Source organism: Oncorhynchus keta, chromosome 34, assembly GCF_023373465.1.
Source record: "Oncorhynchus keta strain PuntledgeMale-10-30-2019 chromosome 34, Oket_V2, whole genome shotgun sequence".
Lineage (NCBI taxonomy): Eukaryota > Metazoa > Chordata > Actinopteri > Salmoniformes > Salmonidae > Oncorhynchus > Oncorhynchus keta.
Window position 1 is genome coordinate 77,464,510 of NC_068454.1, and position 14,904 is coordinate 77,479,413.

General features: G+C 47.4%; 1 protein-coding gene across 9 annotated transcripts in view; it reads right to left on the reverse strand.

The window, feature by feature from the left end:
* LOC118379514 (protein tweety homolog 1-like) overlaps positions 1 to 14,683 on the reverse strand; it is a 52,407-nt gene extending 37,724 nt beyond the window's left edge. For 2 of the 9 annotated variants that reach the window (XR_008090838.1, XR_008090839.1), the window contains exons 1-5: positions 13,242 to 14,683; positions 11,448 to 11,559; positions 7,962 to 8,299; positions 7,650 to 7,745; positions 7,386 to 7,458 (exon numbers count right to left, since the gene is read on the reverse strand). Coding sequence is in view for 6 of the 9 variants with exons in the window: in XM_052495035.1 (XP_052350995.1) it covers positions 7,386 to 7,458; positions 7,650 to 7,745; positions 7,962 to 8,245 (453 nt within the window). In the remaining 3 variants the exon portion in view is untranslated. The remainder of the gene's footprint in view (positions 1 to 7,385; positions 7,459 to 7,649; positions 7,746 to 7,961; positions 8,300 to 11,447; positions 11,560 to 13,241) is intronic. The other 7 variants (XR_008090840.1, XM_052495040.1, XM_052495035.1 and 4 more) reach the window with 4 other exon arrangements.
* Between the last annotated feature and the right edge of the window lie 221 nt (positions 14,684 to 14,904).

Below are 14,904 nucleotides of genomic sequence, written 5' to 3' on the forward strand. Positions count from 1 at the left end.
ACTGTCCCTCTCCATGTTGTATAGACCTACTGTCCCTCTCCATGTTGTATAGACCTACTGTCCCTCTCCATGTTGTATAGACCTACTGTCCCTCTCCATACTGTATAGACCTACTGTCCCTCTCCATGTTGTATAGACCTACTGTCCCTCTCCATACTGTATAGACCTACTGTCCCTCTCCATGTTGTATAGACCTACTGTCCCTCTCCATGTTGTATAGACCTACTGTCCCTCTCCATGATGTATAGACCTACTGTCCCTCTCCATAATGTATAGATCTACTGTCCCTCTCCATAATGTATAGACCTACTGTCCCTCTCCATGATGTATAGACATACTGTCCCTCTCCACACTGTATAGATCTACTGTCCCTCTCCATGTTGTATAGACCTACTGTCCCTCTTCATGTTGTATAGACCTACTGTCCTCTCCATGTTGTATAGACCTACTGTCCCTCTCCATACCGTATAGACCTACTGTCCCTCTCCATGTTGTATAGACCTACTGTCCCTCTCCATGTTGTATAGACCTACTGTCCCTCTTCATACCGTATAGATCTACTGTCCCACTCCATGTTGTATAGACCTACTGTCCCTCTTCATACCGTATAGATCTACTGTCCTTCTCCATGTTGTATAGACCTACTGTCCCTCTCCATACCGTATAGACCTACTGTCCCTCTCCATGTTGTATAGACCTACTGTCCCTCTTCATACCGTATAGATCTACTGTCCTTCTCCATGTTGTATAGACCTACTGTCCCTCTCCATGTTGTATAGACCTACTGCCCCTCTCCATGTTGTATAGACCTACTGTCCCTCTCCATGTTGTATAGACCTACTGTCCCTCTCCATACTGTATAGACCTACTGTCCCTCTCCATGTTGTATAGACCTACTGTCCCTCTCCATACTGTATAGACCTACTGTCCCTCTCCATGTTGTATAGACCTACTGTCCCTCTCCATGTTGTATAGACCTACTGTCCCTCTCCATGATGTATAGACCTACTGTCCCTCTCCACACTGTATAGATCTACTGTCCCTCTCCATGTTGTATAGACCTACTGTCCCTCTTCATACCGTATAGATCTACTGTCCTTCTCCATGTTGTATAGACCTACTGTCCCTCTCCATGCTGTATAGACCTACTGTCCCTCTCCATGCTGTATAGACCTACTGTCCCTCTCCATGCTGTATAGACCTACTGTCCCTCTCCATGTTGTATAGACCTACTGTCCCTCTTCATACCGTATAGATCTACTGTCCCTCTCCATGTTGTATAGACCTACTGTCCCTCTCCATGTTGTATAGACCTACTGTCCCTCTCCATGTTGTATAGACCTACTGTCCCTCTCCATACTGTATAGACCTACTGTCCCTCTCCATGTTGTATAGACCTACTGTCCCTCTCCATGTTGTATAGACCTACTGTCCCTCTCCATGTTGTATAGACCTACTGTCCCTCTCCATGTTGTATAGACCTACTGTCCCTCTCCATGTTGTATAGACCTACTGTCCCTCTCCATGTTGTATAGACCTACTGTCCCTCTCCATACTGTATAGACCTACTGTCCCTCTCCACACTGTATAGATCTACTGTCCCTCTCCATGTTGTATAGATCTACTGTCCCTCTCCATAATGTATAGACCTACTGTCCCTCTCCATGTTGTATAGACCTACTGTCCCTCTCCATACTGTATAGATCTACTGTCCCTCTCCATACTGTATAGACCTACTGTCCCTCTCCATGTTGTATAGACCTACTGTCCCTCTCCATACTGTATAGATCTACTGTCCCTCTCCATGATGTATAGATCTACTGTCCCTCTCCATGATGTATAGACCTACTGTCCCTCTCCATACTGTATAGACCTACTGTCCCTCTCCATACTGTATAGATCTACTGTCCCTCTCCATGATGTATAGACCTACTGTCCCTCTCCATACTGTATAGATCTACTGTCCCTCTCCATGATGTATAGACCTACTGTCCCTCTCCATACTGTATAGACCTACTGTCCCTCTCCATGTTGTATAGACCTACTGTCCCTCTCCATGTTGTATAGACCTACTGTCCCTCTCCATGTTGTATAGACCTACTGTCCCCTCTCCATGTTGTATAGACCTACTGTCCCTCTCCATGTTGTATAGACCTACTGTCCCTCTCCATGTTGTATAGACCTACTGTCCCTCTCCATGATGTATAGACATACTGTCCCTCTCCATGTTGTATAGATCTACTGTCCCCTAGACCATACCATACCGTATAGACCTACTGTCCCTCTCCATGTTGTATAGACCTACTGTCCCTCTTCATAGACCCTGTATAGATCTACTGTCCTTCTCCATGTTGTATAGACCTACTGTCCCTCTCCATGTTGTATAGACCTACTGTCCCTCTCCATGTTGTATAGACCTACTGTCCCTCTCCATGTTGTATAGACCTACTGTCCCTCTCCATGTTGTATAGACCTACTGTCCCTCTCCATGTTGTATAGACCTACTGTCCCTCTCCATGTTGTATAGACCTACTGTCCCTCTCCATGTTGTATAGACCTACTGTCCCTCTCCATGTTGTATAGACCTACTGTCCCTCTCCATGTTGTATAGACCTACTGTCCCTCTCCATGACCTATAGTCCCTCTCCATGTTGTATAGAACCTACTGTCCCTCTCCATGTCCCTCTCCATGTTGTATAGACCTACTGTCCCTCTCCATGTTGTATAGACCTACTGTAGACCCTCCCTCTCCATGTTGTATAGACCTACTGTCCCTCTCCATACCGTATAGACCTACTGTCCCTCTCCATGTTGTATAGACCTACTGTCCCTCTCCATGTTGTATAGACCTACTGTCCCTCTCCATGTTGTATAGACCTACTGTCCCTCTCCATGTTGTATAGACCTACTGTCCCTCTCCATGTTGTATAGACCTACTGTCCCTCTCCATGTTGTATAGACCTACTGTCCCTCTCCATGTTGTATAGACCTACTGTCCCTCTCCATGTTGTATAGACCTACTGTCCCTCTCCATGTTGTATAGACCTACTGTCCCTCTCCATGTTGTATAGACCTACTGTCCCTCTCCATGTTGTATAGACCTACTGTCCCTCTCCATGTTGTATAGACCTACTGTCCCTCCATGTTGTATAGACCTACTGTCCCTCTCCATGTTGTATAGACCATACTGTAGACCCTCTCCATGTTGTATAGACCTACTGTCCCTCTCCATGTTGTATAGACCTACTGTCCCTCTCCATGTTGTATAGACCTACTGTCCCTCTCCATGTTGTATAGACCTACTGTCCCTCTCCATACTGTATAGACCTACTGTCCCTCTCCATGTTGTATAGACCTACTGTCCCTCTCCATGTTGTATAGACCTACTGTCCCTCTCCATGTTGTATAGACCTACTGTCCCTCTCCATGTTGTATAGACCTACTGCCCCTCTCCATGTTGTATAGACCTACTGTCCCTCTCCATGTTGTATAGACCTACTGTCCCTCTCCATGTTGTATAGACCTACTGTCCCTCTCCATGTTGTATAGACCTACTGTCCCTCTCCATGTTGTATAGACCTACTGTCCCTCTCCATGTAGACCTACTGTCCCTCTCCATGTTGTATAGACCTACTGTCCCTCTCCATGTTATATAGACCTACTGTCCATCTCCATGTTGTATAGACCTACTGTCCCTCTCCATACTGTATAGACCTACTCCATGTTGTATAGACCTACTGTCCCTCTCCATACTGTATAGACCTACTGTCCATCTCCATGTTGTATAGACCTACTGTCCCTCTCCATACTGTATAGATCTACTGTCCCTCTCCATGTTGTATATATCTGTCCCTCTCCATACTGTATAGACCTACTGTCCCTCTCCATGTTGTATAGATCTACTGTCCCTCTCCATGTTGTATATATCTGTCCCTCTCCATACTGTATAGACCTACTGCCCCTCTCCATACTGTATAGACCTACTGCCCCTCTCCATACTGTATAGACCTCTGTCCCTCTCCATTTGTATAGACCTACGTTTCTCCCTCTCCATACTGTATAGACCTACTGCCCCTCTCCATATGTATAGACCTACTGTCCCTCTCCATACTGTATAGACTCCCCTCTCCATACTGTCCCTCTCCATGTTGTATAGACCTACTGTCCCTCTCCGTACTGTATAGACCTACTGTCACTCTCCATACTGTATAGACCTACTGTCCCTCTCCATACTGTATAGACCTACTGTCCTTCTCCATACTGTATAGACCTACTCTGCGTTTCTCTTTCCATCTCGCTCTCTCCCTCTCTCATCCTGCTTTTCTCCTCTCTCAACTGTTCCCTCCCGTTCTCTATCACTATCATCCTCTCTCTCTTTTCATTTACATTGATCCCTTCCTTTTTCCTCCCTCCTAACTGCCACATTATAAAAATAGCTGCAGGCACACAGACACAGAACCCTTGTAGTCTGGCCAGGAGAGGGAGTGAGAGACCCAGACACAGAGAGAGAGACACAGAGAGAGAGCGAGAGAGAGAGACCCAGACACAGAGAGAGAGAGAGAGAGAGAGAGAGAGAGAGAGAGAGAGAGAGAGAGAGAGACCCAGACACAGAGAGAGAGAGAGAGAGAGAGAGAGAGAGAGAGAGAGAGACCCAGACACAGAGAGAGAGAGAGAGAGACCCAGACACAGACACAGAGAGAGAGACCCAGACACAGAGAGAGAGAGAGACACAGAGAGAGAGACACATAGAGAGAGACACAGAGAGAGAGACACAGAGAGAGAGAGAGAGAGAGAGAGAGAGACCCAGACACAGAGAGAACTAACACCATTGTAAATACAACCCATATCTATGCTTATTTATTTTATCTTGTGTCCTTTACCATTTGTACATTGTTAAAACACTGTATATATATAATATATAATAATATGACATTTGTAATGTCTTTATTGTTTTGAAACTTCTGTATGTGTAATGTTTACTGTTCATTTTTATATTTTATTTCACTTTATATATTCACTTTATATATTATCTACCTCACTTGCTTTGGCAATGTTAACACGTTTCCCATGCCAATAAAGCCCTTGAATTGAATTGAGACACACAGAGAGAGAGACAGAGAGAGAGAGAGAGACAGAGAGAGAGAGAGAGACAGAGACAGAGACAGAGACAGAGAGAGAGAGAGAGAGAGAGAGAGAGAGACAGAGAGACAGAGACAGAGACAGAGAGAGAGAGACAGAGAGACAGACAGAGAGACAGAGAGACAGACAGAGAGACAGAGAGAGAGAGAGAGAGAGAGAGAGACAGAGAGAGAGAGAGAGAGAGAGAGAGAGAGAGAGAGAGAGAGAGAGAGAGAGAGAGAGAGAGAGACAGAGAGAGAGAGAGAGAGAGAGAGAGAGAGAGAGAGAGAGAGAGAGAGAGAGAGAGAGAGAGAGAGAGAGAGAGAGAGAGAGAGAGAGAGAGACAGAGAGAGAGAGTCGGTCCAGGGCAGTTTAGACCCACAGCTGGGTCTTGTTTTGTCTGTCAGTGGCCAGGGACAGAAGGGCTCTGTGTGGACCGCTGGACGGGCTCTGAGACATCTCCAGCCAGCTCCACATGACACTGGTCTGCTTGAACCACTCTCCCTCCGGGCCTTTCAACCTTCTTTCATAGACAAAGGGGCGCGCACAGGGGCGCGCACACACACACACACACACACAAATGTCTCCCCCCCACTGCCCCTCTCTCCTGACAAACTTCCAATACATGGATTTGGAATGGGACAGTTGCAAGAAAGAACACTCCTTGGCAGTTCCCAGCAAATGTCATCAACAGTTCTATATTCTTGGCTCGCTGCCAATTCTTTCTTTTTTTATTTTATTTTCTTTTTTTTTACCCCCTTTTTCTCCCCAATTTCCTGGTGTCCAATTGCTTTTAGTAGCTACTATCTTGTCTCATCGCTACAACTCCTGTACGGGCTTGCTTTATCGAAGCAATATTGAATAAAGATCTCTATGTTCTCTATTCCCTCCAAATGTTTATATTATTTTTTATTTAACCTTAATTGAAATGCCATAATAATTTGTTGCTTTGCTGTAATGATGTGTTGTGGTCTGTGGTGTTGTGGTGTTGTGGTCTGTGGTGTTGTGGTCTGTGGTGTTGTGGTCTGTGGTGTTGTGTGGTCTGTGGTGTTGTGTGGTCTGTGGTGTTGTGTGGTCTGTGGTGTTGTGTGGTCTGTGGTGTTGTGGTCTGTGGTGTTGTGGTCTGTGGTGTTGTGGTCTGTGGTGTTGTGATCTGTGGTGTTGTGGTCTGTGGTGTTGTGTGGTGTTGTGTGGTCTGTGGTGTTGTGGTCTGTGGTGTTGTGGTCTGTGGTGTTGTGGTCTGTGGTGTTGTGGTCTGTGGTGTTGTGGTCTGTGGTGTTGTGGTCTGTGGTGTTGTGGTAGGCATCAATCAATAGAATGGCCAAGATGTGTCATAGTATAGAATCGAATGGTGCTTTTACTGTCACTGGCTGTCCCACTAGTCCCATTTCTACACCACCCTAAACAAACACCTTCTCCAACCCCCTCTCTTTCTCTCTGTGGGTTCTGGTGAGTCTTTGGAGAAGTTTGGAGAAGTTCTCCCTACCTCCCTCCCTCCCTCCCGACTCTCCCTCTCTCTCTGGGACTCACTCTCTCCATGGATTAACATGTACTACTTACATACACACACGCCCCACACACACACACACACACACACACACACACACACACACACACACACACACACACACACACACACACACACACACACACACACACACACACGCGCTCCCACACACACACACACGCGCGTGCGCCCACACACATACGGGCGCGCCCACACACACACACACACACACACACACACACACACACACACACACACACACACACACACACACACGCGCGCGCGCCCGCGCCCACACCCACACACACACACACACACACACACACACACACACACACACACACACACACACACAAAAACACACACACACACACACACACACACACACACGCGCGCACCCACACGCGCACACACACTGCTCACAAACATACACAGAACACACCTACACACTAATTTCTGCCCTATTTTCCCTCCTTCTTGATCCCCTGCCATGACTGCAGTGTTCCCTAGGAGGCCAGTCTTTTCACAGTTTAGCACAAGGGGCACAGAGACACACTGAATGCAATACAGAAACACATACACACACATGCAGACAGACACCAACAGAAGTACACAGCCATTCTGTTCTGCTCTGGCCGGGACTTCTTTAAGACATTCCTGAGATACTCTCTAGCCAGCCATGAACGATCAACTCCCTCCCTTCCCCTCAACAACACACACCAACCCTCCACCTCTCCTCCCTTTATCCGTCAGTACTCACCACCACAGTGGCAGTCTCCAGGCCCAGGGATCCCCAGCTCAGGAACAGAGCCAGCCAGGCCAGCACCGTCATCCTGGGAGGAGAAAAACCACACACACATAGGGGTCAGCGAAGCACCAAACACACCTCCTAGGAACCATCATATATTACACAGCCTATATAACACAGAGTCACAGAGCATTACAAACTCAGTGTTGTTCGATGCAATACAACACACAGGGTTTAACTGTCGGTGTGTGTGTGTGTGTGTGTGTGTGTGCTTACAGGATGAGGAGCCAGCGGGCCTGTTTGGCTAGCCCCAGCAGGATGAACAGACACACTAGGAGGTCCAACAGCAACAGCAGCATGTAGGACAGCCACCTACAGCCCAGGAGATAACAGCCATCTCAGCAATAGGACACCATAGAACCACACAATGCAGGGAGTACACTTCCAAATACATTTCTATGGTGCTGAACGCAAAACTCAATCTTTCAGCAAACCACAAGGGAGTGATATACTGGCTCACGCTATGTGTGTTCTTAACACCCAATTAAAAACATTGGAGAAGAAGACACTCCCACTCCCTTCCCTCACCTGTAGTCCTCGTTGACCATCAGTGTGTTGGCTGCCCAGCCAGGGGAGAAGGGGCTTGGCATGACCCCTCCGACTGGTGCCACTGTGGGGGCCATGGAGGGGGGCACAGGGGTGAGGGCTGCTATGGGAGGATCTCCGCTATTGTTACTGCTGTTCCAGGCACCCCCATCAGAGGAGCGAGCCATTGTCAGAGAGGTGAGCAGGGACACCACGTTCTCTGACAGTCTCCTACAGTTCCGGGTGGACACCAAATAAGGCTTACTGCCTGTAAACAGCTCCTCCATAGTGGTCAGGGGCCCAGCGATGGACTGCTGTAGCCCAGAGATTGTGTCTGAAACCTGGGGAGGCGGAGAGGGAAGGGGTGGGGCAGGACAGAGAGGTGGACGTTATAAGTCATACAATCAATCTCATGGTTGATTGTATGACTTATAACCTCCATCTCTCTGTGGAAAAAAACATGTACAAAGAGGGCATCCATCACCCAGACAGATAAACCACTGAGTGACCGCATGGGGACAGACAGATAAACCACTGAGTGACCGCATGGGGACAGACAGATAAACCACTGAGTGACCGCATGGGGACAGACATATTAACCACTGAGTGACCGCGTGGGGACAGACATATTAACCACTGAGTGACCGCATGGGGACAGACAGATAAACCACTGAGTGACCGCATGGGGACAGACATATTAACCACTGAGTGACCGCGTGGGGACAAACATATTAACCACTGAGTGACCGCGTGGGGACAGACATATTAACCACTGAGTGACCGCGTGGGGACAGACATATTAACCACTGAGTGACCACATGGGGACAGACATATTAACCACTAAGTGACCGCGTGGGGACAGACATATTAACCACTGAGTGACCGCATGGGGACAGACATATTAACCACTGAGTGACCGCGTGGGGACAGACAGATAAACCACTGAGTGACAGCGTGGGGACAGACATATTAACCACTGAGTGACCGCGTGGGGACAGACATATCAACCACTGAGTGACCGCGTGGGGACAGACATATTAACCACTGAGTGACCGCGTGGGGACAGACAGATAAACCACTGAGTGACCGCGTGGGGACAGACAGATAAACCACTGAGTGACCGCGTGAGGACAGACATATTAACCACTGAGTGACCGCGTGGGGACAGACATATTAACCACTGAGTGACCGCATGGGGACAGACATATTAACCACTGAGTGACCGCGTGGGGACAGACAGATAAACCACTGAGTGACCGCGTGGGGACAGACAGATAAACCACTGAGTGACCGCGTGGAGACAGACATATTAACCACTGAGTGACCGCATGGGGACAGACATATTAACCACTGAGTGACCGCGTGGGGACAGACAGATAAACCACTGAGTGACAGCGTGGGGACAGACATATTAACCACTGAGTGACCGCATGGGGACAGACATATTAACCACTGAGTGACCGCGTGGGGACAGACATATTAACCACTGAGTGACCGCGTGGGGACAGACAGATAAACCACTGAGTGACAGCGTGGGGACAGACATATTAACCACTGAGTGACCGCGTGGGGACAGACAGATAAACCACTGAGTGACCGCGTGGGGACAGACAGATAAACCACTGAGTGACCGCGTGGGGACAGACAGATAAACCACTGAGTGACCGCGTGGGGACAGACAGATAAACCACTGAGTGACCGCGTGGGGACAGACATATTAACCACTGAGTGACCGCGTGGGGACAGACAGATAAACCACTGAGTGACCGCGTGAGGACAGACATATTAACCACTGAGTGACCGCATGGGGACAGACAGATAAACCACTGAGTGACCGCGTGGGGACAGACAGATAAACCACTGAATGACCGCGTGGGGAAAGAGAGGACCGCGTGGGGACAGACATATAAACCACTGAGTGACCGCATGGGGACAGACATATAAACCACTGAGTGACCGTGTGGGGAAGACATATAAACCCCTGAGTGACCGCATGGGGACAGACATATAAACCACTGAGTGACCACGTGGGGACAGACATATAAACCACTGAGTGACAGCGTGGGGACAGACAGATAAACCACTGAGTGACCGTGTGGGGACAGACATATAAACCCCTGAGTGACCGTGTGGGGACAGACAGATAAACCACTGAGTGACTGCATGGGGACAGACAGATAAACCACTGAGTGACCGCGTGGGGACAGACATATAAACCACTGAGTGACCGTGTGGGGACAGACATATAAACCCCTGAGTGACGTGTGGGGACAGCAGATAAACCACTGGGGACAGACAGATAAACCACTGAGTGACCGTGGGTGGGGACAGACATATAAACCACTGAGTGACCGCGTGGGGACAGACATATTAACCACTGAGTGACCGCATGGGGACAGACATATAAACCCCCAGCTGACAGACATATTAACCACTGAGTGACCGCATGGGGACAGACATATAAACCACTGAGTGACCGTGTGGGGACAGACATATTAACCACTGAGTGACCGTGTGGGGACAGACATATAAACCACTGAGTGACCGTGTGGGGACAGACATATAAACCACTGAGTGACCGCGTGGGGACAGACATATTAACCACTGAGTGACCGTGTGGGGACAGACATATAAACCACTGAGTGACCGTGTGGGGACAGACATATAAACCACTGAGAGACCGTGTGGGGACAGACATATTAACCACTGAGTGACCGTGTGGGGACAGACAGATAAACCACTGAGTGACCGTGTGGGGACAGACATATAAACCACTGAGTGACTGCATGGGGACAGACAGATAAACCACTGAGTGACTGCATGGGGACAGACATAAATAAACCACTGAGTGACCGTGTGGGGACAGACATATTAACCACTGAGTGACCGTGTGGGGACAGACATATAAACCACTGAGTGACCGTGTGGGGACAGACATATAAACCACTGACCGTGACAGACATATAAACCACTGAGTGACCGTGTGGGGACAGACATATAAACCACTGAGTGACCGTGTGGGGACAGACATATAAACCACTGAGAGACCGTGTGGGGACAGACATATTAACCACTGAGTGACCGTGTGGGGACAGACATATTAACCACTGAGTGACCGTGTGGGGACAGACATATAAACCACTGAGTGACCGCGTGGGGACAGACATATTAACCACTGAGTGACAGCATGGGGACAGACAGATAAACCACTGAGTGACCGCATGAGGACAGACAGATCCATATTACACCTGACAAGTTTACACTGAGTGACCCATTTCTCTAAACCCTCTCAGACAGATCCATATTACACCACACACACACACACACACACACACACACACACACACACACACACACACACACACACACACACACACACACACACACACACACACACACACACACACACACACACACACACACACACACACACACACACACACAGTGCATGTCTGAAATTTGCTGGGAGGGAGGAGCTGGAGTACTCACCAGCAGATCGATGGAAGCCAGTGTGTAATTGGCTGTGAGAAGAGATGAGGTCAACTGATATATCCCATCATTAGCCTCACTGTTGCCATAGAAACCAACGCCTATGGCAACACTGCGAAAAGGGGAACAGGGATTGAGGGAGAGAGATTCATATTTCATTCAGTTTGTACATTAATTTTACACAACAAGATGGAACTGGTGAGAGTGATGTGAAATGTGAGAAATGGATGAATGAACGAACGACCGACCACAGGAAAACATACAGATCTATCTAGCTTTGAAGAGTCTTAGCAGTGTCTGCATCTGCAGTCTTCAGTTGGCGTGATATTAGAAATATAAAAAATAATCACATATTTATCTCTCTGTTATTCAAATATTCAGATTAAAGCTTAGGCCAGATGTTCACCAAATCCCCTCGCACCCGAGAGCAATGGTATGACCCAATCTTCCACAAAGTATGTGACCCAGATTAGAAAGCGGGAAAAAGAGGAGTGTTGTGTTTCATACAGTCCAACGTGTATGTTTTCTATGACAGCATCATGTGTGTCTCATATGTGCTCTGATGCACAACTTGAAGAATAGAGTGTAATTTGAGATTTTCCCACAATGCATTTCTAAAACTAAGATGTCTACTACCATGTCTCCCCTTTTTCATCTAAACAGCAAGGTCGTGTATCAGAGAGAGAGATGACATCATCACGGCCGCAGGGGGGAACAGGACCACCATAACACAAACACCTGCATAATGATGACATCATTGAAGCGGAAATCAGATCTGGAGCACATTGTGCTGTTTGATAAAGCAGTGACATCAACTCAGGCTGACAATGCAATCCGATAACATGTGACATATGACAACGCTATGCTGCTGAGACGGGAGGGGACATCCAACATCATGCGGAGTCAGAGCTGAAGGTGTTTAACTGTGGGTTTTCTATACGAGAACCCAATCTGGCTCAGTAAACCCCGCAAATTCTAATCTGGACCGCTAAACCAGTTCTACTTCATTCTTCTCCTCTAATCAGGGACTGATTAAGACCTGGGACACCAGGTGGGTGCAATTAATAATCAGGTAGAACAGACAACCAGCAGTACTCTGGACCTCGTAGGGTCAGATTTGAATACCTGCTGCAATATCCTCATGCAAACTTAAAATTAACATCCTGTCACAATGTGACAAAACGCCCTCATGACAGTGGATGACAGCATAGTCACCAGAGAGGGAACAGAAGGAGAGAGGATTCAATACACTGAGTTGGAACTTCTGACATCATCGTCACGGTGATAGGAGACCACGAATCAATTTCCAAACCACAAACATGCTGTCACAAGCCCAAACACCTAACCTCAGTGGCCTGGTCCATTTGGTCAAACGACAACTTGACCACGGTCAGTTAGGTCAACTGTCTGTGTCAGATATTGCCGCGAGCAAAATACTAACCCATTGTAAAGCAAGGACTGGACACTACTTTCTACAGTGCTCTGAAAATAACATACATCAAAACTCACACATGGTTATTGGACCATTGGGAAATAATGAAAGTTAGACGATGGTACCTTTGTGTTATAAAAAGGATTCCCTTTCCTCTATCCTTGTGACAAATGGTCATATGGTTTGGTCACAGTTCATGAATACAACACTCATGACACTGATGTCACACAGACGACAGGACATCACAATGACCCTCATGACATCACAACATCCCAATGGCCTGCATAAAGAGGTCACAATGACCCTCATAATGACATCACATTGACCCTGGCAGTGACGTCACAATAACCTCTCTTACTCACCAGCACAGTGTGACAGCCGCCACCGACACCCAGGTGACGCAGCAGATACCCCGCCCTTTCTTGCCTCCGTATCCATGGCCAGTGCTGCCCTCTTCATCCTCCTCCTCTTCCTCAGATCCCTCGCTCCGGTCACCACGGCGACAGCAGCAGTAGTGTATAAGGAATGAGATAATGACGAGGAGGGAGAGAACGAGAGCAATGGCCGAGAGACTAGAGAGGACCAGTAGAGTCTGAGAGAGTAAATCAAATTAAACACAGCACTTTACAGACGGATGCTTATGGTAACACTGTCATTGTACTTGATTGCATAATGGAAAATGCATTTCTAAGTAACATTATGCCTCTGGGCAAAAACCTGACAGAACGTAAAATCAATGTCCATATTCGGTTTATATTTAATTGCATTGTCAACATGTGAATAAATCAACGCTTGAAATTCTGTTGTTGATTTACGGTGGAAACCTGGTTCAAATTTGTATACATTTCATTTCTTCATTTTCAAAAAACAAACAATTAACCTAAAATTGTTGACAGATGACATTGATAAAATGTTGGTTCAACATATTTTTGCAGGCGGGATAAAATTGTATTTCAGAAACTCCCATGAGCCTCCTCCACACCATTTGAGAGTCAAATATTGAGGCCAGACTGTAGCAACTAGGGATGGGTAAATGTATCAATATACTGTGTTATGGATAACAACAGGGATTCAGAGCAGCTGGGAGGTGCACGTGTCAGTCATGAGGACATTAGCCTTCAATATTCTGCAAGAATCCCTACAGTGTATTTATGCAAAATAGCTAAATAACAGGTTGATATTGTGATACCTAAAATCACAACTTTTATTCAAAGCAACTTAACGTCATGCATGAATACATTTTACGTATGGGTGGTCCCGGGAATCAAACCCACTACCCTGGCATTACAAGCACAATGCTCTACCAACTGAGCTACAAAGGACCACAATATTCTTTGGTCCTATAATTCCACCGTGACAAATGGCGTACAGTCCTACCTACCCAAGCAGTGGAAGTGAAAGGTGATTAGAACACACACACACACACACACACACACACACACACACACACACACACACACACTAATCTGTATGACTCCATTCAGAAGAGCATACCTACTGCATTCATTAACCAGTGATTGAGTGTAATAATATCATTCCTGACTGTTTAACATACATACTGAACATGATTAAGGGTTAAAAGCTGCCTTGTATCGTCACACTACTACCTCAGCTGCAAGCTGTAGTGAACATTAACGTTACTAACCCCTGTCACATCTCTCCTGCATCTCATCTTCAGCCTGCACTCTGACATACTAACATCTATCATACTCAACTTTACTGGAGAGTGCATTTAGCCAGAACACTTATCTACAGCATTATCCCTCTCCATCTGCCTGTCTCCCTCCCTTTCCTCTCCTCCACCTTATCTCGTATCCCTTTCTTATCCCTCTCTCCTGCTCTCTATAGCCCCCCCCACCCATCCATGTTCCCCCTCCTCCCTTGCTTACTTTCTTTCTCCTCCACTCCCTCCCTCTCCCCCCTCTCCCCCTCCCTCTCTCTCTCCCCCTCCCTCTCTGCCTTTCCTCTTTCTCTTTCTCTCCCCCTCCCTCTCCCCCCCTCTCTCCCCCTTTCCTCTTTCTCTCC